Source organism: Silene latifolia, chromosome 4 (genome assembly GCF_048544455.1).
Source record: "Silene latifolia isolate original U9 population chromosome 4, ASM4854445v1, whole genome shotgun sequence".
Taxonomy (NCBI): domain Eukaryota; kingdom Viridiplantae; phylum Streptophyta; class Magnoliopsida; order Caryophyllales; family Caryophyllaceae; genus Silene; species Silene latifolia.
This window is the reverse complement of record NC_133529.1, coordinates 57,802,358-57,825,811: the sequence shown is the minus strand read 5'-3', so window position 1 is coordinate 57,825,811 and position 23,454 is coordinate 57,802,358. Positions and strand designations below refer to the sequence as shown.

Below are 23,454 nucleotides of genomic sequence, written 5' to 3'. Positions count from 1 at the left end.
TCACAAAGGGCCCTTGGTAGTCGATTCCCCAAACATCGAATATCTCCACCTCCAGAATGTCCCTTTGTGGCATTTCGTTCCTCCAAGAGATATTCCCCGTTCTTTGACAAGCATCGCAATGAATGATGAATTCTCTTGTGTCTTGAAACATTGTAGGCCAATAGAAGCCCGATTGGAGAATTTTTGCAACGGTTCTCCTTGCTCCATGGTGCCCACCGTAGGGTGATGAATGACATCCTTCCAAGATTCCTTGGATTTCCCATTGAGGGATGCATCTCCGGTAGAGCCCATCACTACACTCCTTGTAGAGGTTTGGGTCATTCCAAAAGTACCTCTTCACTCGAATAGGAATCTCTTCCTTTGGTTGTGGTTCAAATTTGGAGGGAGTACTTTACCAACAATATAATTGGCATAATCGGCAAACCATGGGGTGATGTGCCTTTCAAGTTGTGTCTGAATGGCCATCAAAATATCGTCGGGAAATGAGTCATTGATCGGGGTTTCTCCATTTTCATCATGAAACCGGATCCTTGACAAGTGATCCGCCACTACATTCTCGGCTCCATTCTTGTCTCTTATTTCCAAGTCAAATTCTTGAAGAAGCAAAATCCATCTCAACAATCTTGGTTTTGCCTCCTTCTTTATCAAGAGATGTCGGAGAGCACGGTGATCCGAAAATACAATCACCTTGGATCCAAGTAAGTAGGAACGGAATTTGTCCAAAGTATAGACGATGGCAAGAAGCTCCTTCTCGGTTGTATCATAATTTACTTGGGAAGGGTCGAGGGTCTTGCTTATGTAATAGATGGCGTGAAGAGCTCTCCCTACCCGTTGGCCAAGAACCGCTCCAACGGCGTAGTTGCTAGCGTCACACATAATCTCGAAAGGCAATTCCCAATTTGGAGGTTGGATGATCGGTGCCGAGATTAGTGCTTCCTTGATTCTATTAAAGGCTTCAACACACTCATCAGTGAATTGGAATTGGGCATCTTTAAGCAAAAGTTGAGTGAGGGGTTTCTCTATTTTTGAAAAATCCTTTATGAAACGGCGATAAAAACCCGCGTGACCGAGAAAACTTCTCACCCCTCTAACATTCACGGGAGGTGGGAGTTTCTCTCCTCAACTTTAGCTTTATCGACCTCGATGCCTTTTTCCGAAATCAAATGACCCAAAACAATTCCTTCATTGACCATGAAGTGACACTTTTCCCAATTCAAAACAAGACTAACATCTTCACATTTTTGCAATACAAGAGAAAGATTATGCAAACATGAGTCAAAGTCCTTTCCATAAACACTAAAATCATCCATAAAGACTTCCATTATGGTCTCTAAGTAATCGGAGAAGACACTCATCATGCATCTTTGGAAAGTGGCGGGGGCATTACATAAACCAAAAGGCATCCTCCTATATGCAAAAGTACCATAAGGGCATGTGAAGGTGGTCTTATGTTGGTCATCCGGGTGTATAGGGATTTGGAAGAATCCCGAATACCCGTCAAGGTAACAAAAGAATTTGTTGGAGGCTAACCTCTCAAGAATTTGGTCAATGAATGGTAGGGGGAAGTGATCCTTTCTTGTTGCGGAGTTTAATTTTCGATAGTCAATACACATACGCCAACCGGTGATCATTCTGGTGGGTATTAGTTCATTCTTTTCATTTGTCACTACCGTGGTACCTCCTTTCTTAGGTACCACTTGGACGGGGCTAACCCATAAAGAATCCGATATGGGATATATGATTCCCGCATCAAGTAATTTCATGACTTCTCCTTTGACAACTTCTTGCATGTGGGGGTTCAATCTTCTTTGGGGTTGAATGGTAGGTCTATGGTCTTCCTCTAGATGAATTCTATGCATGCAAAAGTTGGGACTTATCCCCTTAAGGTCATCTAGACTATAACCTATAGCCTTCTCATGTTGTTTCAACACATCAAGCAATTTTCCCAATTGGTTATCATCAAGTCTATCATTAACAATCACGGGTTTTGTCTTTGATTCATCAAGGTAAGCATATTTTAAATTTGGGGGAAGGGGTTTTAAAGTAGGAGTTTGTACCTCACTTTCCTCCTTTGGAGTTTCGTTGAGCATTTGCTCCATCTCCATTAGACATTCCATTCTCATAGCATACTCAACTTGTTCTTCATTTTCATCAACCTCATCACACTCAAATTCCATGATGGGTTCTTCTTGCTCTTGAGCTTGTAAAATATCTTCTAGGATGGATTGCTCATCTTCTATGGATTGACATGCTTCCACAAGGATGTTATACACCAATACGGATTGTGCATGAGTAAGTTCTTTGTTAGCTAGAGCGGCCTCAAAAAGATCCACCTCCAATTCCCAATACATATTTTTAGCCTCACTTGCTTCCAAGGCTTCCAATGCTTGCATGGGATCTTTGAAGAAAGGTATACTTAAGTGGTCCTCTACAAAACAATCTATAAAGTCCATCTTGCAAAATATCGAACAACTTGAAAACAATTAGAACAAACCTTGAGGAGTTTTACTTCCCCAAGGCAAAGAAAGACACAACTAATAACAATGTAAGAAAATCTAAATCAAGTAAACACCGTCCCCGGCAACGGCGCCATTTTTGATCGGTCCGTTTCGTGTTCACAATTAAAGGTGTGGTCGTTGGGTCACGTCCGAATCAAAACACAATTTATAGCTTCACAAACAACTCTACATTTAGTAAAGAGGCAAGTAAAGGTCGGATCCCAAGGGACGGGAATTGAGATGAGATTTCTATTGAAACTAGTGGTGTCTTAGGGGTGTCACAATTTGGGTTGATGTAGAAGGTCACTAAACTAAAATAGAAATGGAAATAAACAAGCAAGATGAATTAAAAGGGGTGTAAACAATTGATAAAAAGCACTAGGGTGTCATGGGGTCATAGGGGAATCATGGGAATTGATCATACAAACATGTTCTCAAATTATAAGCAAGCAATTATTGTTGTGATGGATTGAGTTGGGTTATATCTTACAATCCTAGGAAAGTTTGGCTCCCGGAGCCGAATCGATTAGATTGTACAACACCTACAAGTCGACTTAATCTTCCCTACTCAACAACATGCATGGTCTAATGAGACTCGAGTTGGTTTATGTCTTACAAGTCTCATTGAAAAGATAGGTGATGGGTAAAAAATGCAAGGATTCATAGGCTCGCATTTCATCAAACATAACATGTGCATGAGTTGAGACCAAAACAAGAAAGCAAATAAATCATGAAAGCATATTAATTTAAGCATGAATTATTCCCCATGTTGGTTTCCCCTAATCACCCATTAACCCTAGCTAAGAGACTACTCACTCATTATCATGTTGATCATGCTAGCAAGGTTGTCAATCATACCAACTAAATGAAACATGATGAACAGATGAAAGTAATTAAAAATAATTAAAAAGGGATTAAGAGGATTATACCTACTAATGATTCCAATAATAAAGCAAAGATAAGAGAAGTACTTGATGCTTGATTGAGAGGTTGTCAATCTCCCAATAATAACCCAAATAATCTTCAATTACCCAAAATATAGGATGAACAAAAGAGAGATTAAGGAAATAAAACTTGTATTAAAATTTGATTAATTGTTGATTACAAAACTAAAGAGAGATTTGATTGGTATTAACTACTCTAATATTTGATAAGAAGAACATGCTCTTCTAATTAGACTAATGGGGTATTTATAGTGGAAATTAGGGGGATGCATTAGGGTTAACTAAGGGCTAAACTAGTAATTACACTTTTTAGATTGAGCAGGGAGGAGCCGGTATTTTTCGAAGGAAGGGCTTCTTTCTTTGTAGCTTGGAGAAGACGAAATTGTGCTGTACAAGAATCCGTGCGTTTTGGAGTCGGGACGGGCGGATTCTGGCGGTGGAACACGGGCGGCTTCAGGTGAATCCGGGCGGATTGTGGTGGTGGCAAACCCGAGCGTCTTGGGATGAAACCGCACGGATTGTGCATGTGGAGGACGGCCGGATTGTAGACAATCCGCACGGATTGTTCCTCAGCAACATTTCTTCTTCTTTTCTTCCCTTTTCTTCATAAATTCCTTGGGGATTTCCTTGGGGACTCAAGGATCCTTTCTCAACATTGCTCATCTACTATAATATGTACAAAGGCCTTCTAATCTTGTCTCTCCTTGATGCTTGGTCATTGGATTCGATCAATTTAGTCTCGTTTTGCCATGAAAATGCAAGATTTGCACTCCTTTCCTACCAAGGGATCAAAATCTCAAATAATATGCAAAACAAAGAACTAAAGATAATAAATGACCTAAATATGCACTAAAAAGCATGGTAACAAGGCTAATTCGGGGGCTAAATATGCGCTAATTATGGTCACATCACTCCTTTACTCTTTAATCTTTATTGTTCATTTCTTCATTCTATTATCATGTTTATACTTGTTGTGATGTTTGACACCATTAATGACATGTTTCCCGTGATAATGAGTGAGTAGTCTTTTAGCTAGGATTAGTGGGTAACTAGGAGAAACCAACATGGGATTGATTCATGCTTAATCTAATATGTTCACATGATTACATTGCTTGCTTGTTGTGATGTCAACTTTATGCACATGTTATGTTTGATGAAATGCTAAGCCTATGAATCCTTGCATTTTTACCATCTCTTATCTAGTCAACTTGACTTGTAAGATATAAACCAACTCGAGTCTTGATAGACCATGCATAGAAGTTGAATAGGGGGAAAGTAAGTCGACTTGTAGGTGTTGTACAATCTAATCGATTCGGCTCCGGGACCCAACTCTTCCTATGAACCGTAAGACATAAACCAACTCGGTTCCTTCACATCACTAATTGCTTGCAACTTTGTAAACATGTTTGTATGATCAAAACCATGAATCCCCTATGACCCCATGATATCCTAGCACTTTTAATCATTTGTCTACATCCTTCTTTTATTGCTCGTTTTACTATATTATTTACATTAGTCTAGAACACAACTACAAATCCAAACAAATTGTGACACTAGAATAAATTGAGATAGATAGACTTAGAACCCAAACCACACCGTCCCATGGATCGACCTCGACTTACCGCTAACTAGTTGTTTGTTGAGTATTATAAATGTGTTTGGTTGGATGTGACCCGACGACATCACCCATCAGACTGACATCCCAAAGTTCAAGGGGCATGAAAACCCTTTGAACCACATTCGTGCTTTCAAATATTACATGTCTATCAAAGGCATCAAACCCGAGATGTTCTTAAGGATCTTTGCTTCATCTATCGACACCATTCTTAAGTAGTGGTTCTACTCTTTGGAACACAAGAATATTGTCACTTGGAATGATGCCGCAATTGAATTCACTAAGCAATACGCGGATAATGCTGATATCCAAGTCAATATGCATACTTTAGAGATTCTTACCCAAAATGAAAAAGAAGGCTTCACCGACTTCCTAAGTAGGTGGAGGAAGACTAGCACACAACTTGTTGAACATCCAGATGAAGCTACTCTTATGGAAAAGTTCATGGATAATTTGAGACCCATTTATGCAAACTACTTGAGGTACCAAAACATAAAGACCTTCAAAGATCTGACTGTGCTAGGGACGAGAATTGAAGATGACATCCGTAAAGGACTCTTGTCCAAAACGATGGGTCGTGGATATCAAGGTTCAACGAGTCGTTCTTATGGCTCTACTAGCAAGTCTGATGAGGTTAACCTTGTCGAATAATCAAAGAAAATAACCCACAAAAGAAGTTCATAAACATTGGCGATACATACTCCAATGCTCTGAAAAGGTTGATGAAACAGGGTAAGCTCCAACCCATAGGACCTACACCTGACCCGAAAAAGAAATCCAAGTTCTGGGATGAAAATGCATACTACGAATATCATAGAGGCAAGGGACACGATACAGAGAAATGCTTTAAACTAAAACATGTCCTACAGGATATGATCGAAGATGGTCGTTTACCCATACCTCCTGGAGGTAAGCCTAACAATACTCAGAATCCTCTTGGAGTTCTGATGATTACAGATGAAGAATCCACCTTGGATTGCTCACACCTTATCTCTCCAATCAAGGAGGAAGTCAATGGAATATGGGAAGATAGTGATGAAGATCTTTACCTCCAAGATCTCCCCTTGATCAAAAGTGTCAAAAGTCATACGGATGAGATCATTACCATGATTCGTCAAGATGACTATTTCAACCCCACGTCATTGATCACTGAAGCCAGTTCGAACCAGCAGAAAGGATGGATAAAGTCTATCAAATGGACCAACAGTCAAGGAAGGCTCTTTAAGCTCACCACTGGAGAAGGAGAGATGTTCAAAGAAGAACCTGTAGACAACGAATTCGAGTCAGAGTCGGAATCGAAGTCGGAATTAGAGTATGAGTCTAGAGAAGTCCCTAAAGAGCCTCCTCTTGTCGTCACTGCCAATCCCCTTGTTTCTCCTAGCATAGCATCGAGTAGTAACAGTAGCTTGGGAAATGCCCCAGCACTTGTCCCTTTACCGCCACTGACTACTTAACAGATGGCTTCTTTGTTTAAACTCTTTTCAAAATTTAATATGAATAAATCAGATTCTGCTTACTCTTTGTGTTATTCTGAATGCAATTCTATTTACGATGATAATGAGGATGATCCTGACCCAGAATCAGTCGAATTACCTCCCTACATAGTTAACGAAATATTACAAGAGGGGTAAGGGGCACTAGTTATAGAGAACACCGAACCCATCAATGTAGGAACCGAACTAGAACCCCAAGAACGTAGGATAGGGACGACCTTAAACCCAACTGAAAGGGCCAATTTCATCGACCTCCTACACGAGTTCAAGGACCTTTTCGCTTGGTCCTACAAAGACATGCCAGGAATCGACAGGGATATTGCAGAACATCGAATTTCAATCAAACCAGGTTTCAAACCTATAAAACAGAAGCTTCGCCGAATGAGGACCGAATGGGCTCTTAAGATCAAAGAAGAAGTCGATAAACAATTCAAAAGTCGGGTTCATCAAAGTTTCCGAGTATTCAGACTGGGTGGCTAACATAGTCCCCGTACCCAAAAAGGATGGGCGAATCCGAGTTTGTTTTGATTTTAGAGACTTTAACAAAGCAAGTCCTAAGGACGACTTCCCTCTACCGCACATTGACATATTGGTAGATAATACAGCAGATCATGCGTTGTTATCCTTCATGGACGGGTATGCAGGGTATAATCAGATCGAAATGGCCATAGAAGACATGCATAAGACAGCCTTTGTCACTCAATGGGGCACATATTGCTCTACTATTATGTCATTTGGGCTAATCAATGCAGGAGCTACATATCAACGCACTGCGACAATATTGCTTCACGACATGATGCATAAAGAAGTAGAAGCATACGTCGATGATATGATTGTCAAGTCCAAAGATAGGAAGGGGCACAATTATACCCTTCGCAAGTTCTTCCTAAGACTGCGAAAATACAACATGAGGCTCAATCCTCAGAAGTGTGCAGTCGGAGTAACATCAGGCAAACTTCTGGGGTATGTCGTCAGTCAAAGAGGAATAGAAATTGATCCATCCAAGATCAAGCCTCTAATCGAAATGCCATAACCTCAAACAGAGAAGGAGGTTAGAGGATTTCTAGGCAAGGTGCAATATATAAGCCGATTCATATCGAAGCTTACTATGATTTGCGAACCCATTTTCAAAAAGCTCAAGAAAACAGATCACGCCATATGGGACGATGATTGTCAAAAGGTGTTTGACAGCCTTAAGAAGATACTAGCCAAGACACCAGTGCTAATGCCTCCTCAACGAGATCAACCTCTTGGTTTATATCTCACAGTGACCGAAACAGCCATGGGGGCTATGCTCGCACAAATTGTTGGGAAAGAAGAAAGAGATATCTACTACCTTAGTAAGAAGTTCTTGGAGTATGAGTGCAAGTACACACCACTCGAAAAGACGTGCCTCGCTCTTGTGTGGGCAACGAAAAAGCTACGCCATTACAAGCTTAGCTACTCTGTCAAGGTGTATTCCAAAATGGATCCCGTCAAGTACCTATTGGAGAAACCCGTTCTCAATGGTCGATTGGCAAGATGGACCTTAATGCTCTCAGAGTTCGATCTCAAATATGTACCTCTGGAGGTTATAAAGGGATTCACCGTTGCCGAAATCTTCGCAGATAATCCTATCGACGACACCCAAGCAATAGACACATGGTCATTTCCAGACGAGGATATACTACAAACCAACGTAGACTCTTGGAACCAATATTTCGATGGAGCATCAAATTTAAGAGGATTTGGAATAGGAGTATTGCTCATTTCTCCTGAAGGTGAGCATATACCACTCTCTGTCAAACTCGACTTCGAGGTGACAAATAACGCAACAGAATATGAAGCTTGCCTCATTGGGCTATAAGCAGCAGTAAGTTTAGGCATCAAGAATCTTCGAGTTCACGGAGACTCATCCTTGATCATCAACCAAATTACTGGATCTTGGAAAATTCGAAGTGAAAGTCTAGCACCCTATCATGCTAGGATAGATCAGGTTGCCAAATTTTTCGGTCAGGTCACTTATCTACACCTACCTCGTAAAGAGATTCAATTTACAGACGCTCTTGTAAAACTTGCATCTTTGATTAATATGCCAGACAACATGGTAGAATGCCCTTGTGCATCGAACGATGGTCGGAACCAGCCTATGTACACCAAATTACAGATGAGGAAGAGAATCCAGGGGAACCTTGGTTCCAAGCCATTCTAAACTTCAAGCGCAATTGTACATATCCACCAGATATGGATAAGAGGGGAAAATGTGCTATACGCCTACTAGCCTCTCAATACCTCCTCATGCAGGGAGAATTGTATAAAAGAACGCCTCTTGGTGTAGTCTTGCGTTGCCTTGATCATTCACAGGCACAAAAAGTGATGGAAGAAGTTCATGACGGAGAATGTGGTCCTCACATGAGTGGACCAATGATAGCAAAGAAAATCACGCATCTGGGATATTACTGGACCACGATGGAGTCAGATTGTATCAAATACGTCAGACATTGCCATAACTGCCAAATCTTTGGGAATGTGCAACACATCCCTCCTTCACTACTTTACGCCATGACATCTCCTTGGCCGTTTTCTTCTTGGGGAATTGGCATCATTGGGAAATCACTCCAGCCGGAACAGGAGGTCACAGTTTTATTTTGGTAGCTATCGACTATTTTACCAAATGGGTCGAAGCAGCATCTTACACTAGTCTCACCGCCAAGAACGTGGCAAAGTTCATACAAACCAATGTCATCTGTCGATATGGTTGCCCACATCAGATCATCAGTGACAATAGATCACATTTCCAGGCTGAGACTGAGTAATCGCTAGCCAAATACAAAATCAAGAACCACCATTCCTCGCCTTACAGACCTCAAAATAATGGCGCGATAGAGGCAGCTAACAAGAATGTCCTCACTATCCTCAAGAAAATGATCGACAATTATCGCTATTGGCCCAGCAAGATACCATTCGCATTATGGGGTTATCACACATCAGTTAGGACGCCCACTCGGGCTACTCCTTTCTACTTGACTTACGGCATGAAAGTTGTACAACCAGTTGAACTAGAAATCCCGTCTTTACGCATTCTGCTTGAAAGTCAAATTCCAGAAGCTGATTGGGAGAGAGATAGATATGAAGAATGCATCCTCTTGGATAAACGAGGGTTGCGCGCATTGGATAATGTGCAAACATATCATGCACGTATCAAATGAGCCTTCAATAAATGGGTTAAACTCAGGAACATCAAAGAAGGAGATTTAGTGCTCAAATCAGTCAGAGCTCTACTACCTGTCGGTCCACGTGGAAAGTTTAAACCCAACTGGGTCGGACCTTTCTTAGTCAAGTCCATACTCTCGGGGGTGCGGTTAGGATTACAGACCTAGATGGGAATGAATTTGCTAACCCAACTAACCTCGACCAACTGAAACAATATTATGCCAAGTGTAGGACAAAGAAACGCGCCTAGCGTAACACCCACATGCCGCTCATGCGACACAAAATAAAAATGGCTCTTGGCCCGCTGAAATAGAGCTTATGTCACTTTGCTCTTGCATTTTGACACTTCGACATCCTCACGTCATCAAATAAATTGAATTGTATTTTAGAAGTAAGTAAAGCTCATGCTTATTTTCTAGTTCGTACAAGCTCTTGCTTAGAACAATTATTCTTTTACATTTATTCGACCTACGCGCAAGGGTTTGATTTCATTTTTTAAAATGAATACGTAGGCAATCCTTCACATCATATAACCAAGTTATTTTTAAAAATGTAAATAGAATGAAATTTGCATTTGCATCTGAAATTCGACAAGAATAATAAAAGAAAATCACAATAGTTTCTTAACTAATTAATCTTTTATTCATTTGTTCCATAAATAATAATAATAGTATGCGAAATAATATAAATTCCGAAATAAATGCTGGTCTAGAATTCTAAAAACCCCGCCGTTTATTACAAAATAGATAATAATAAATAAATACTAATAAATGACTAAGGCTACTCTTCCATTTTCCCTTTGCCTTTGTCACCCCTGGCATATTTCTTGTCTCGACCACGAGCCGGGCGCTCTTGCGCTATCTCTGACCTAATCACCAAAGGTCTCTCTCACGGTCTAGTCTTACCATTTCGATCCACCGCCATTTCTACGGTAGGAGCGGTCTTCGGTTTTTTCGACGGATGAACGACTCGGAATCCGGCCTCTTCCTCCTCTTCAGTCAAGTACTTCGGGTTCTCCTTTGCTACCTCACAAATCTTGTGGTCAACAGGCTTGTGCTTCCTCAATTTCTCACGCTCTTTAGTATTAGCAGCATTCTGTGGACAAAGGGGGCCCACGGGGGCGCTTGGGAGGAAGAGAACAAGCGTTTGCACTTGTTGGAGTCGCCACCAATTTTTATGGGAAATTGGAACCGTTCGAATACCTCGTGTCATGTCAAGACACAAAGTAGTGACATGAACACTAAGCAATCATTACCCTTAGCATTCTATGTCTAGAATGACTCTCGTGGATGTCAATGAACACGGATGTTCAAAGAGATCTGGAGTAAGGGGTGAGGGTACGTATTAGGAAGCTCTTTTGATCGAACACCTAATCCCGCCCGCCTCGATAGCGGCCTCTACTAATGATTATGGACATCATTTATACTCGATATATCGTCGATTATATGCATGCAATGCAACATCCAAGTATTAATCCTAACATGTGAAAATTAGACTAAGTCGGTTGACACATAATTTAGCATACAATTGGGTCGAAGTAGGATTTAATGCTCAATTACATGTGAAGACATACAAATGATACAAGATACAATGATAAATATAATAAAGAAAATTACAATAATGAAAATTACAATAATTACATTGGGTTTCATTGACTTATGTCGAAAACACCTTTAAAACGGATGATTTGAGAAAAAGAAGTAAAAGGAAGAATTAACGAACGGATCAGTAGGTGGTAATACGATTAATAGTCAATTATACGTAAGCTAATTAAACTAGGTCAAGAAACAATGGAGTTCAGAGACAGAACTCAACCAGGAACAGGCGCAGCAGGACTGCGCCCTCTGGAAGAGGCGCAGCAGTTGCTGCGTCTGTTCCAAGGGTGAGTTCTGGCTGTGAAGCCGGAAGTGCAAATCGTTAATGTTAATCGGTGATTTTAATGGTTAATTAATATATTTACTCGGATGAAAGTGATCAATAGGTTATTTACATGTGAATGAAGGTCATAAAAGCAATAAAACATGGATGAGACGGATGCAAACGAATTAATTACATGGATGAATGATTGATTAGTGACATGAGTGAACAAAATAGGTTAAACATGACGAATTAATGACAAATTAACGACGAACAATATAATAGACAGATGAAAATTTATCAAAGGTCGAATTCCAGAAACCCGATATGAACAAATCGAAATCCTACAACCCGGATTGAATTTAATGACGAAAACCCGCAAATATGAGATTATAAGGGATTTAAGTCGGATTTAATGATGAACTAAACATGTGAATGAATGATAAATAATATACATGAAATTATTATGATGTTGTATCGAAGAATTAACAAGAAACAAACGAAAACAAATAAAGTTTGACGAATTACAGAGGACGAAGGAAGAAGAAAAGAAGCAGGAACTGCGGCAGCCTCACGAAGAGGCGCAGCAGGAATTGCGCTCCTTCGAAGAGGCGCAGCAGTTGCTGCGTCCTTTCTCGACGGTTTGTCTTCTGGAAATCCGTAAAAAGAGGTTTTAAACATGGTTTTAGAAATCGGTTTTAACAAGGTGTTTTCGACATAAACCTTACATTAGTGATGATACAAAAAGTAAATAACAATAAATAAAAGAGAGATTTACACCCTCATACTTACATGTTTTACGAAACGAGAAGAACTAAGTTTACGATTAGTGATGCTCGACTCAAATGTAGACGAAAGTGCCCTCGTAAGAGGAAAACGATTAGATTAATTAAGTTGATTGATGTGGAGTTGGTCAAATTGGTCGGTCATGCAAACGAGGATGGTACTCAGAAGGATCCGAGCTTACGTGGTCGAATGTTCAAGCACGTAGACGCCAAAAAGTAAGAACAAAGGTCTAGAATGCAAAGGGAGAAGAGAAGGGCGGACACTCGCGTGAGAAATATGAGGAGCGGAGGCTCCTATTTATACTAATCACGTGAAGGAATTAGGGTTTCGGAGAGACTTTGGAAGTGAATCTCGGAAAGATATGAAAAAGATACGAAAAACACGCAGAAAAGGACCGGTGAAGAGGCGCAACAGTCATTGCGTCTCTTGGAAGAGGCGCAGCACCTGCTGCGTCTGTGCCCAAGTGGTTTCCTCTTGCGGAAGAAAGATTTCCGTGTTTAAGTTATGGTAGGACGGAATAATTTGGTTTTCCTTAATATCTTGTATGAATATTACGGGAAATTGTTTACCAAAGGATAAAGATTGTGAAATATTATAAAATATGGAATAGAAATATCCGGAACATTCCAGAACATTCTGACTCGGGATTTAACGGTTATCATAAAATGGAGACGGTTTTAGGCCCGGACTCCAAATGTACTCTAATTACTGTCAAAACGACCGTATCGGCACGAAGATGATAACTAAGAGGTAGACATTAGTATTTGAGCAATCACTTGACGATAAACTTACGAACTGTCACAAATCGTTCCACGTACCAAACATGCGGCCCAATCATCACCGGGTGGTTTGCGAGAGGTGCAGAAATGAGGTGTCTACACCTTCCTCAATTGCAAGTATGAATCAGACACCCACAAGGAGCCAATAGGAGAGGGTATGAACTACATGTTCCTCTGAGCCCACTTGAGGGCCCACTCTCGACGAGTCTCTGTGGTGTGTGCCGATGCAATCTGAGGAACGGTGTCAAGCTTCGGAATCTTCTGCTTAAGGCCCACTTGCCTCATCAATCTCTCCGGAAAGATGCAAATCATGAATTCCAAGCTAGGGATGTGGACTAACCGAGTCGGGTCTAAAGATGAAACTGTAGTGACTGACTTAAGATGCCACCATGGCACAATCCACCGGATCAAGGGACCTTCTTCATTCTTCAGCTTATTTTCCCAATAGTTGCAAACCCGAGTGAAGTCCACCATGTAGATCCTAGTTCTCATCACAATTGATCGAGCATGTTATCCTGGCACATTAATTGGGGGCTCGATAAACCGCAGACGTTCCATAAGCCAAACCTGCAAAGGAGACGGGAATTAATCCCACATGGTCAAACGGAAAAAAAAAAACGGGAAAGCGGGTTCTTACCTGCAAAATGATGGGACTTCCCAAATAAGGAAGCTCGCGGTTGGCTTTTCTGTTGTCCAACCCCACAATGATCTCTCCTAAACAAAGGCATGATGGGCTCTTGCACAGCTCCATTTGTTCCACTAAGCCCAAGAAACGAGGATCCCCGCTCATCTCCTTGTCCACATGCCCCTGAAGGACATAACAATGCAAAAGATAAAATCCGAACACCCTACGTCTCGAGAAAGAGAAGGGTCTTCCCTATTTATAAATCGGTCAATGAAGTCAAACATGCGGACACCTTTTGAGGTTACAAAACGGTCAACCTCAGCCTTGATCAATCCAAGCAAGTCTCTGAATTTACTTTTATATCCTTGAGAGCTAAAAGGTATAGCGGGTGCATTTTATGGGTCCCATCCTCCAATAGCAGCTATTTCTTCAGGGAAAGTACAAATATCGCCTCCAGGAAAGGCGAACACATGAAAATTAGGGTCACAATAATCGAGACAGACATCCAAGAAAGCTTTCAAGATCTTCACTAATTTGAGACTCAAGATCGATCCCAAATTAAATGTACCCATGTCATGTTTCTCAACATTTGTGAACTCATTCGTCCATTCCTTGAGATGGTTTTCAAAGGCATCCATGATTTTGGAATTTTTTATGAAGATAAGAGAGTTTTTATGAGATAGACGGAATAAAGATGGGAGAATTGTGTGAATTAAAGCTTCCTCGAAGTCTCTATTTATACTAAACGCAATTTCCTAATTTCGGTTGAGGTCTGAAAAACTCGGGAACGGACGCAGCATCTGCTGCGCCTCTTCCCCAGGCTGCTTTCCGTGATTTTCAGCTTTGGATCTTTCCTAATTTGTTTTTGGCTATAATTTCCTATTCCTATAGGATATTATTTTGGTAATTTCGACAAATTACATATTTATGTTCCCTAATTTTCCGGGAACGCTTTTCGAGAGGAACTCAACATTTTCGCCAGTCGAGCACACTTATTCATTTCTTTTTATTCTTTTTTAGGGGGAATCATTTCACTCCTCATTTTTACTATATATCACACTTATACATTCCTTTTTAAGTTTTTTTTAGGGGGTAGCCCTCCCTACCGTCCGGTCATTTTTTCCAGTCATTTTCGCTTATTTCTGGCCATTTTTTTGCACTTTCGGTCATTTTTGCTCATTTACGGCACTTTTTTGCTTTTTCTTTTTTTGCCCTAATTTAAGTCACGTATATATTATGTGTTCTACATGTAAATTCTATGTAAATTTCGGCAGCATGACGATACAAACCGTCATCTACCAAACCTGTTTTTTTAAGCTAACTTGCAGGAGCAACATACAACCAGCAGCAAAGGCACTCAGGCCATCATATATATAACCAAAACGCAATATGTACATCAAACTGGGGGCTCTCGCCCAAAACAGGTCTAAAAAATCCAAAATGAAGTCCAAAATGTACAAGGTATATACAAGACAGCAAAGACCAAAAAGAAAACAGCTACTCCTGGTCCCCACTCAGCTCAGCTACGGTCGCCTCGAGGGCAGCGATCTCAGCATCTCGGACCTCCAACTCCCTCAACAGGCGAGTTGTCTCCTCCTGGGACTGCGCCAGCTCGCGCTCCAGGTCACGCTCCCTCTGCAAGTGATAAAGAAATGCCTCATTTCAATCATTTCATTCAACCATTTCAAGCAAAGCGCGAGAAATTTCAACAAAATCCAAAGTAAACGAAATAAGAGGTTCATACCTATCGTCCTCGGTCACCATCAAGTGCCTCGATGGCCATGGCCCGCAGCCCGTTGGCCACCCTCCACAATGCCACATGCTGAGACGGCGCCACCTTCATTTCAATAAACAAAAGGTTATCAAAAAAGAACAAATGTATTCTTATGCAATAAAGATGGCGAAAGACAGCCGAAGCTGGGGGCTTACCCTCCTTACTAAGTGCTGCCACTCCTCCAGGCCAGCATCCGTCACCTCCTCGTCGAGGTTGCGGATCTCCGAGATCGTCGTTATCCCCGCCGCGTCAGTGTACTCAAGGGTCTCCGGGTAAGCTAGGGGCTCGACGCCTGCCACCTCGATCTCCTGCGAAGTTCAAATGAGTTCTTTATTCGACAATCATTCATCAGTTTGTCAAAACAAATTCAAAAAGGGAAAGTAAAATACTTAACACGATTGGCCAGTACGCCAGCCTCTGGCGAACAAATAGAGAGTACTCCTCACCGGGAAGGAGAAGGGTGTCACCTCTAACGTCCGCCAAGTCAGCGTCCCTCTCGGTGTCCGAAGGCTCCCTAAACATCGTCCGCGGAGGATCGTTGGGAACCGTGAAAGTGTCACGAGAGCACTGATGAGTCAAACGCTCGCCCAGGTACCACACTGGTCCCATGGACGTCCTCAACAGCAACCGACTCGAGCTCCTAGGTCGAATGACCTCAGCCACGAAGGCCGGAGCGTTGGGGTAGTCCACCCAGGGTCTGGGCACCCACTAAAACAAGTAAACGAAAGGTCATTCTTATGATCGGCTGTAAACGGGAAAGGGGGTCATTCCTATGATTGCTGCTAAATAAAAATAACGATGAATAAAAGTTATCAAAGATACTTATGTCCTCCAGCTTCAGGGCATTCACGCCCCGTAGACAAACATCATAAGAAGAGCATTGGCTCTTCCTACAGCACACCACCCAGTCCTTCACGATCGGGTACGCTCTCGGCTCAGGCTCCGTCCTCTTGAGCGCGAAGCCCGGAAAGTAGAAGTACACCCACGCCTGCAAAACAAGACAATCGATGATGATCTTTCATAATTCGATAGAAATGGAAATAAAAGAAGAAATAACGATCTTTCATGATACATAATAAAGGTTCATACCTCCAACAACTGTCCAGGACCGACAGTAGCAGGAGAAGTCCCCTTCTCCATCAACTCGGGATGAACCATAGCCCTCATGTAGCGAGTGAGGACCGCAAAGCCATGAGTAACCCAGTCCCACCGACCTAGGTCACTCAAGTCAGAAAGGAACGGAAGAAGCTTCGTCGACATCCTCTCCCCCTTGTCTCCGAGGTAAAGCGAAGACAAGAACCACCAGAGCCACAAACGAGCCCTATGCTCCATAGTACAAGCGGGAAGAGCCACCTTCCTCCCATCCATCATCACCGTCGCCGAGGTCCTACCCGCAAATTAGTCCCTGACATAAGTACTCGGCACTAACCCGGGAACGGTAGCAGCACCCGCTTCCAGGTTCCAGCTAATCAGCCTCCTCGCCTCGGCCGAGTCCACTCTCATGGCCTTGAACGGCCACACCAACGCCTCCTCTCCACACGGCAGACCAAAGATCATGTCGTAGTCCTCCAGAGTGACCCCGACCTCTCCAAAAGGCATGTGAAAGGTCGAGGTCGTGTCCCAGTACCGATCGAGGAAAGCTCGAATCAAGCAAAGGTTAGCCCGAATCTTCCTCTCTGTGATCGCCCTCCACGCTCCCACCAAAGCTCTGAAGGCTCCCAGCTCGATGATAGCCTTCTCCTCCTCCGTCAGTCTCGCATAGGCCTACATTATCGTCGTGTATCCAGAGAAGGACCTCATGTTCCCGGCCTCCTGAATTAATTCAACGCAAAGCTATCTTTAGCACAGGATCAACGAGAAAGGAAACAGCAAGTCAATAAGAGAAGGTAATAAGGAAATGACAAGTTCGAGACTTACCAAACTTCTCACCGTCCTGTAAGATAGGTGGCTCTCTGCTGCCCAAATGAGATGTCTGCCATCCCATTTCTCAGCCCACTCGGGTGCCCCCGCTAGCTGGCAACCACCACGTCCTACGTTGGCCCGCCTCGGGACCTCCTCGGCCTCCTCCTCAACAACCTCCTCAACTACCTCCTCGACCACCTCCTCAAGAGTGAGATAAGGGTCGAAGTCGATGTCCACATCCATGGGAGCCCTCCCTGACGTAGAAGGAACATCACCTGCAAAATTAAAGTAAATTAGGCCGCGCCAAATGACGACAAGCCTCGGTGAGGGTTGTTTCACGCCTTTTAAGCCCCGAAAACGGCCTTTTCTCGCCATCTTTGGCCATTTCTCTCAAAACCCGACTGCCATGTGGTAAATTGGGTCAATTCAAGTCTAAGTTCAAGCCTAGTCACGGGTTTGAGTCGAAATTTCGGCAGCATTTCGCTATATTAGCAATTATGCCCTAGAAAAGTGTCCTGAAAAAGCTGTCATAAATCAAAAATCTGAAATGGTAGGAAGTTTACCCATTATACAAGGGTTCTAAAAAACAAATTTCATCAAAAATGGACAATCTTAAAGGCATTTTCGAAGCAATTTTCGAAATAGCTGAGAAACCGTTTCAATTTCACTCAAATGCTCAATACTTGACGAAAATTCAAAAGAAACACATGGTTATATTCCTAACATTGCCAATTATCCATTTCTAATGTCAATTTTATAAGGCAGGTCCATTTAGGGGAAAAGCCCCAAATTTTCGACATTTTGGGTTGAAACCCTCTAATTTTTCGATCAAAATCAAGCAAAATCAACTAATTTTTCGATCAAAATCAAGCAAAATCATTGCTCAACCTAAACAACTTGTAATCAAGCACTTAAGTTGTTAAGAATATGACAATGTTAAATTGAGAGAAAGTTAGTAAGAGAAAGCTCTAAAATTCTGCAAAATTGATAGCTCCTGATTAACGCAATGGCGAGATCTAGGAAATCAACTAATAATAATACAAAAAAAAACTCAAAAAAAACAAACTGGAAAACAAATATTAGTAGAAGAGGAATTATTATAAGGAAGTGATGAGGATGTTCAATTGAATGATAAGCCGGCGGCGAGATGCCTCCTTCCCTATGATCTGGACGTTGACCTGAATGAACCCGTGACAGTGGAGGTGGCTCAGGAAAAGGATGGATCGTGGACGAAGGTGCTATCCAGGAAAATTAAGAAGACAATTCAAAAAACGACGGAAGCTGCTAACCCTAAGGTATTGCTTCAATTATCTGAGGAAGATGTCGCTTCTGAAATTACTTACTGGAAATCATCTGTCTTCTGTTTTATTCTTGGCGCAAATCCCCCTTGGAATGTTGTTGAAGGTTTTATTAAGCGAGTATGGTCCAAATTTGACATTGATAAGGTTTCATTCATGCCTAATGGAATCTTTCTGGTGAGATTTAAAACTGTTGAGATGAAACAGAAGGTTCTATTATCGGAACAACTAATGTTTGATAATAAGCCTGTGATTGTGAATGAATGGAAGCAGGATTCTGAGCTAGTTAAACATGACTTAGAGTATGTTCCTATTTGGGTGAAACTTTCTGGGCTTGGATTGAAGTTTTGGGGTCAGACTGCTCTGAAGAAAATAAGTGGCCTAATTGGGGAATATATTCGTTGTGATGATGCTACACATCAGCAAACTTTGCTGAACTTTGCTAGGGTTCTGGTTAAAGTCAAACCTGATCAGAATTACCCTAATAGCATTGAGTTTTTGGATGAGAAAGGAAAACTTCACAGGATTAAGGTTGAGTATGATTGGTTACCTATTCATTGTACGAGTTGTAAAGGGATGGGGCATTTGGCGGTTAACTGTAGGAAGCCTGCTCCTACTGCTAATACTTCAAAGCCTAGAGGGCCCAAACAAGTGTGGAAGCCAGTAGCAAGGAATCATGTTCCTGCTCGTGCTCATGCAGCTGCATCTGCTCCAGTAGTTCCTTCTCCTACAACAGCTACTCAAGCTCCTGCACCTGTTCCTACCCCTGTGCCAAATCCTCCATCTGTGTTTTTACCTGAGAGCACTCCATCTGTTCCTTTTACTCCGGCCAGAATCCTTACAAGGCTGAACTCACAGAATTACAGCAAGGATATTGGTCCAAGTAAAGCTACTTTTACGGATACTTTTAGTGCTGCTGTTCAGAGATCAGTTCAGATGGCTAAGGGAGGAATTAATAGTAAGAAGGTGTTAGTTGCTAGAATTGTTGAGGAAGGCTTCACTTCAAGAGTTGGTAATGGATAAGTTTGGTTTCTGGAATATTAGAGGACTAAATAGCCTTAATAAACAAAAGGAAATAAAATGGTTTTTGAATTCTAATAAAATTGGGCTATTTGGTCTGGTAGAAACTAGAGTTAAGAGTAATAATTGGCTAAACATTAGAAATAATTTGTGTTCTAGCTGGGCTTTATGCACCAATAATAGTCTTCAGAAAAATGGTAGAGTGTGGTTACTTTGGGACCCTGCTTGCTTTGATGTTAATGTTGTGGATATTACAAGCCAGACCATTCACTCTTTTGTCATGAGCAAGGTGACTGGAAGGAAGTTTTGGTTTACTGTTGTTTATGGCTTTAATCATAGTGCTGGCAGAGAGATGCTGTGGAATAAGTTGAAGGATTATGATAGATCTTGTCATGAGGCTTGGGCTGTAGGGGGTGATTTTAATAATGTGTTGAATTATAATGAGAGGATTGGGTCTGATATTACTGTTGCTGAAATTGCTCCATTCCAGGATTGTGTTAGCTGGTTCCAGTTACAAGATATTCCTGCTATTGGATCTTTTTTCACTTGGAATAATAAACAAGGAGTGGATTCTAGAGTCTATAGTAGAATAGACAGAATGTTGGTCAATGCTGAATGGATCTCAATTTATCCTGAGGCTTTTGCTAATTTCTTGCCTGAAGGGCTTTATGACCATTGTCCTTGTACTGTTCAGTTTGATTCCCTGATTAGCAGAGATAGGGCTCCTTTTAAATATTACAACATGTGGTCTTTGAGTTCTGAGTTTGAGGGGATTGTTAGAGAGGCTTGGAATGAGCATATTGATGGGACAAAAATGTTTCAAGTGGTCTCAAAATTGAAATAGTTGAAGAGGAAACTCAGGAGTCTTAACAAGAGAGATTTTAGTGATATTGAGAATACTTGTTCCATTACTTGTATGGCTTTGACTGAGGTGCAGAAAAAGCTTAGGCTTAAACCTATGGACCCTAAGCTTATTACAGTTGAGATGGAGATTGTTAAGGAGTATACTCAGCTACAAAAGGCTAAACATATGTTCCTTTTGCAGAAGTCAAAAACTGAATGGGCTACTGAAGGGGATGATAATACGGCCTATTTTCATGCAAGTATAAGGAGTAGAAGAAGTAGGAATAAAGTTATTCAAGTGGATGATAGGTTTGGTCAAAATCAGACTGAGGGGCAGGGTATTAATGATGCTTTCATTGAATATTTTACTCATATTCTGGGAACCAGCAAGGATGTTCTTGATGTCCATGTCCCAACTGTAAGGAGGGGGAAACTGATTACAAAAGACATGCACTCTGTTTTGCTGAAACCAGTCACTGCTGATGAAATCAAGATGGCTTTGTTTTCCATTCCAGGGACCAAGGCTCCTAGCTCTGATGGATACTCTAGTCAGTTCTTTAAAGATAGCTGGGATGTCATTGGTGATGGTATTATTGAAGCAGTTATGGATTTTTTTCAGCATGGAAGGATGCTTAAGCAGTTGAATAATACGGTTTTGACTCTTATTCCTAAAGTGGATAGACCTACCTCAGTTACTCAATTCCGTCCCATTGCTTGATGTAACACTTTATATAAGTGTATAGCTAAGATTTTGAGTTCTAGGTTGGGTGATGTTCTTCCCTTGATCATTAGTCCTAATCAAAGTGCCTTTATTAAAGGGCGTGATATTGTGGAAAATATCTTGATTTTCCAAGATTTGGTTAGACTATATGGTAGAAAAGCTTGTTCTCCAAGGGTGATGACTAAAGTGGACCTCCAGAAAGCTTATGATAGCATTGAGTGGAGTTTCATCAAACAGATGCTTGAGGCATTGAGCTTCCCTAACAGTTTTGTTCAAATGATCATGGAGTGTGTGTGTACCCCCTCCTTCTCCTTAGCACTTAATGGGGATTTCTTTGGTTTCTTTAAGGCTAAAAGAGGGATTCGTCAAGGGGATCCACTCTCTCCATTGCTTTTTACTATATGCATGGAGTATTTGAGTAGGGTACTGAATGTGGTGCAGGATATGGATGGTTTCAAATTTCATCCTCTGTGTAAGCCTCTGAAGTTGTCCCATCTTTGCTTTGCAGATGACTTACTCCTTTTTTGTAAGGGTGAGAAGGATGTGGTGATCATGCTGATGAGGGCTTTTGAAACATTTTCTAGAGCCTCTGGTTTATGTATGAACTAGAGCAAGTCTAGTCTGTACAGCAATGGAGTCTCCCCTGGAATTATGTCAGAAATTGTTCAGTTGACAGGAATGGTTGAGGGTCATCTTCCCTTCAGATATTTGGGGGTACCCATAGCTTCAAAAAGACTCTCTGCCCTTGAATGTGCAAAGCTGGTTGACAGGGTCATTGAAAGGATTAGAGCTGTTGGGACGAGGAAGTTGTCTTATGCAGGTAGGTTGGTCCTCATCAAATCAGTCCTGAGTACCTTGCATTGCTACTGGGCAAGGATTTTCATTCTCCCTACAAGTATCCTCAACAAAGTTGAAGCCTTATGTAGAAGTTTTCTCTGGCAGGGTAAGGAATCTACAAATTCCCCCCCTTTGATTTCTTGGTCTACATGCTGTAAAAGTAAAAAGGATGGTGGATTGGGGATTATTGATCTGAGGAGGTGGAATAGGGCAGCGTTGGGTAAGTATATCTGGTGGATTAGTCATAAAAAGGACCATTTGTGGGTCAAATGGGTTCATTCAATTTACATTAAAAACTCTGACTGGATGTCTTATCAACCTAAACCTTACTCTAGCTGGTCCTGGCGTAAAATTTGTGGTGTTAAGGATCTTTTGCAATCTGGTTTTCATGGGCAATGGTGGCTTAAGGAGGGTAATGAGTACACCATTCAGCAAGGTTACCATTGGCTGGGTGATGTTGATGTGCCAACAGTCTGGGCTAAGTATGTTTGGAATAATTTGTGTTTACCAAAACATTGTTTCATAGGTTGGCTAGTTGCAAATGAAAGGCTCCTCACTAAAGATAGACTTCAGATTTTCCATATTTCTTCTGATCCTATTTGTTTGCTATGTGGACTGGAGGACGAAGATCATAGGCATCTTGATAAGGCTAAAGTCGTATCACCTTAATCAAAGTAAACCTAAACTACTACTAACAAAATAGCTGGCGGTAAGTCAAGGTCGAATCCACAGGGAGGCGGTGATTATCTAGTTTGTTTATATTTAAATCTGTCTTAAAGTAACCAATTGTGGGAGTTTGTTTTGTTTTGATTCTAATAAACTAATTGAAGTAATTAAATGAAGGTTTAATGATAATATTAAAGATCTAGGATTTACGGTTCACTAGGTCAATCAGTCGGGGATTATCAATCAATTGCTAAATCTATCAAGTTGTTTAAGGTCATAAGATCGGTCGACTCAATTATGCCCTTTAGATCGATTCTAACATGCGGTCGCTATAATTAGATACAATCTATTTGATTATCGCAGCCTATATTAACTCTAACCCGGTCGGTTAAAGGATTAATTCGCTACACTAATTAACAACTCAGGCCTAAGTTAATTAACTAGAATAAGAACAATAATCAAACGGCATCTTAAACGATTTCACTAGCAATTAATCAATTTTTCCCTTTTAATTAACCTAGATCCCCTTCATCCTAGATTAAGAATTTAGCTACTCATATTAAAGGTACAAACAACAATAACAATAATAAGAAACATGATTGCA

The 23,454-nt window shown here is 41.3% G+C and overlaps 1 protein-coding gene across 1 annotated transcript in view; it reads left to right on the top strand.

The window, feature by feature from the left end:
* LOC141651545 (uncharacterized) overlaps positions 1-20,627 on the top strand; it is a 33,576-nt gene extending 12,949 nt beyond the window's left edge. The window contains exons 2-3 of the mRNA XM_074459250.1: positions 18,663-19,775; positions 19,888-20,627. Coding sequence (XP_074315351.1) covers positions 18,663-19,775; positions 19,888-20,627 — 1,853 coding nt within the window. The remainder of the gene's footprint in view (positions 1-18,662; positions 19,776-19,887) is intronic.
* Positions 20,628-23,454: the final 2,827 nt, after the last annotated feature.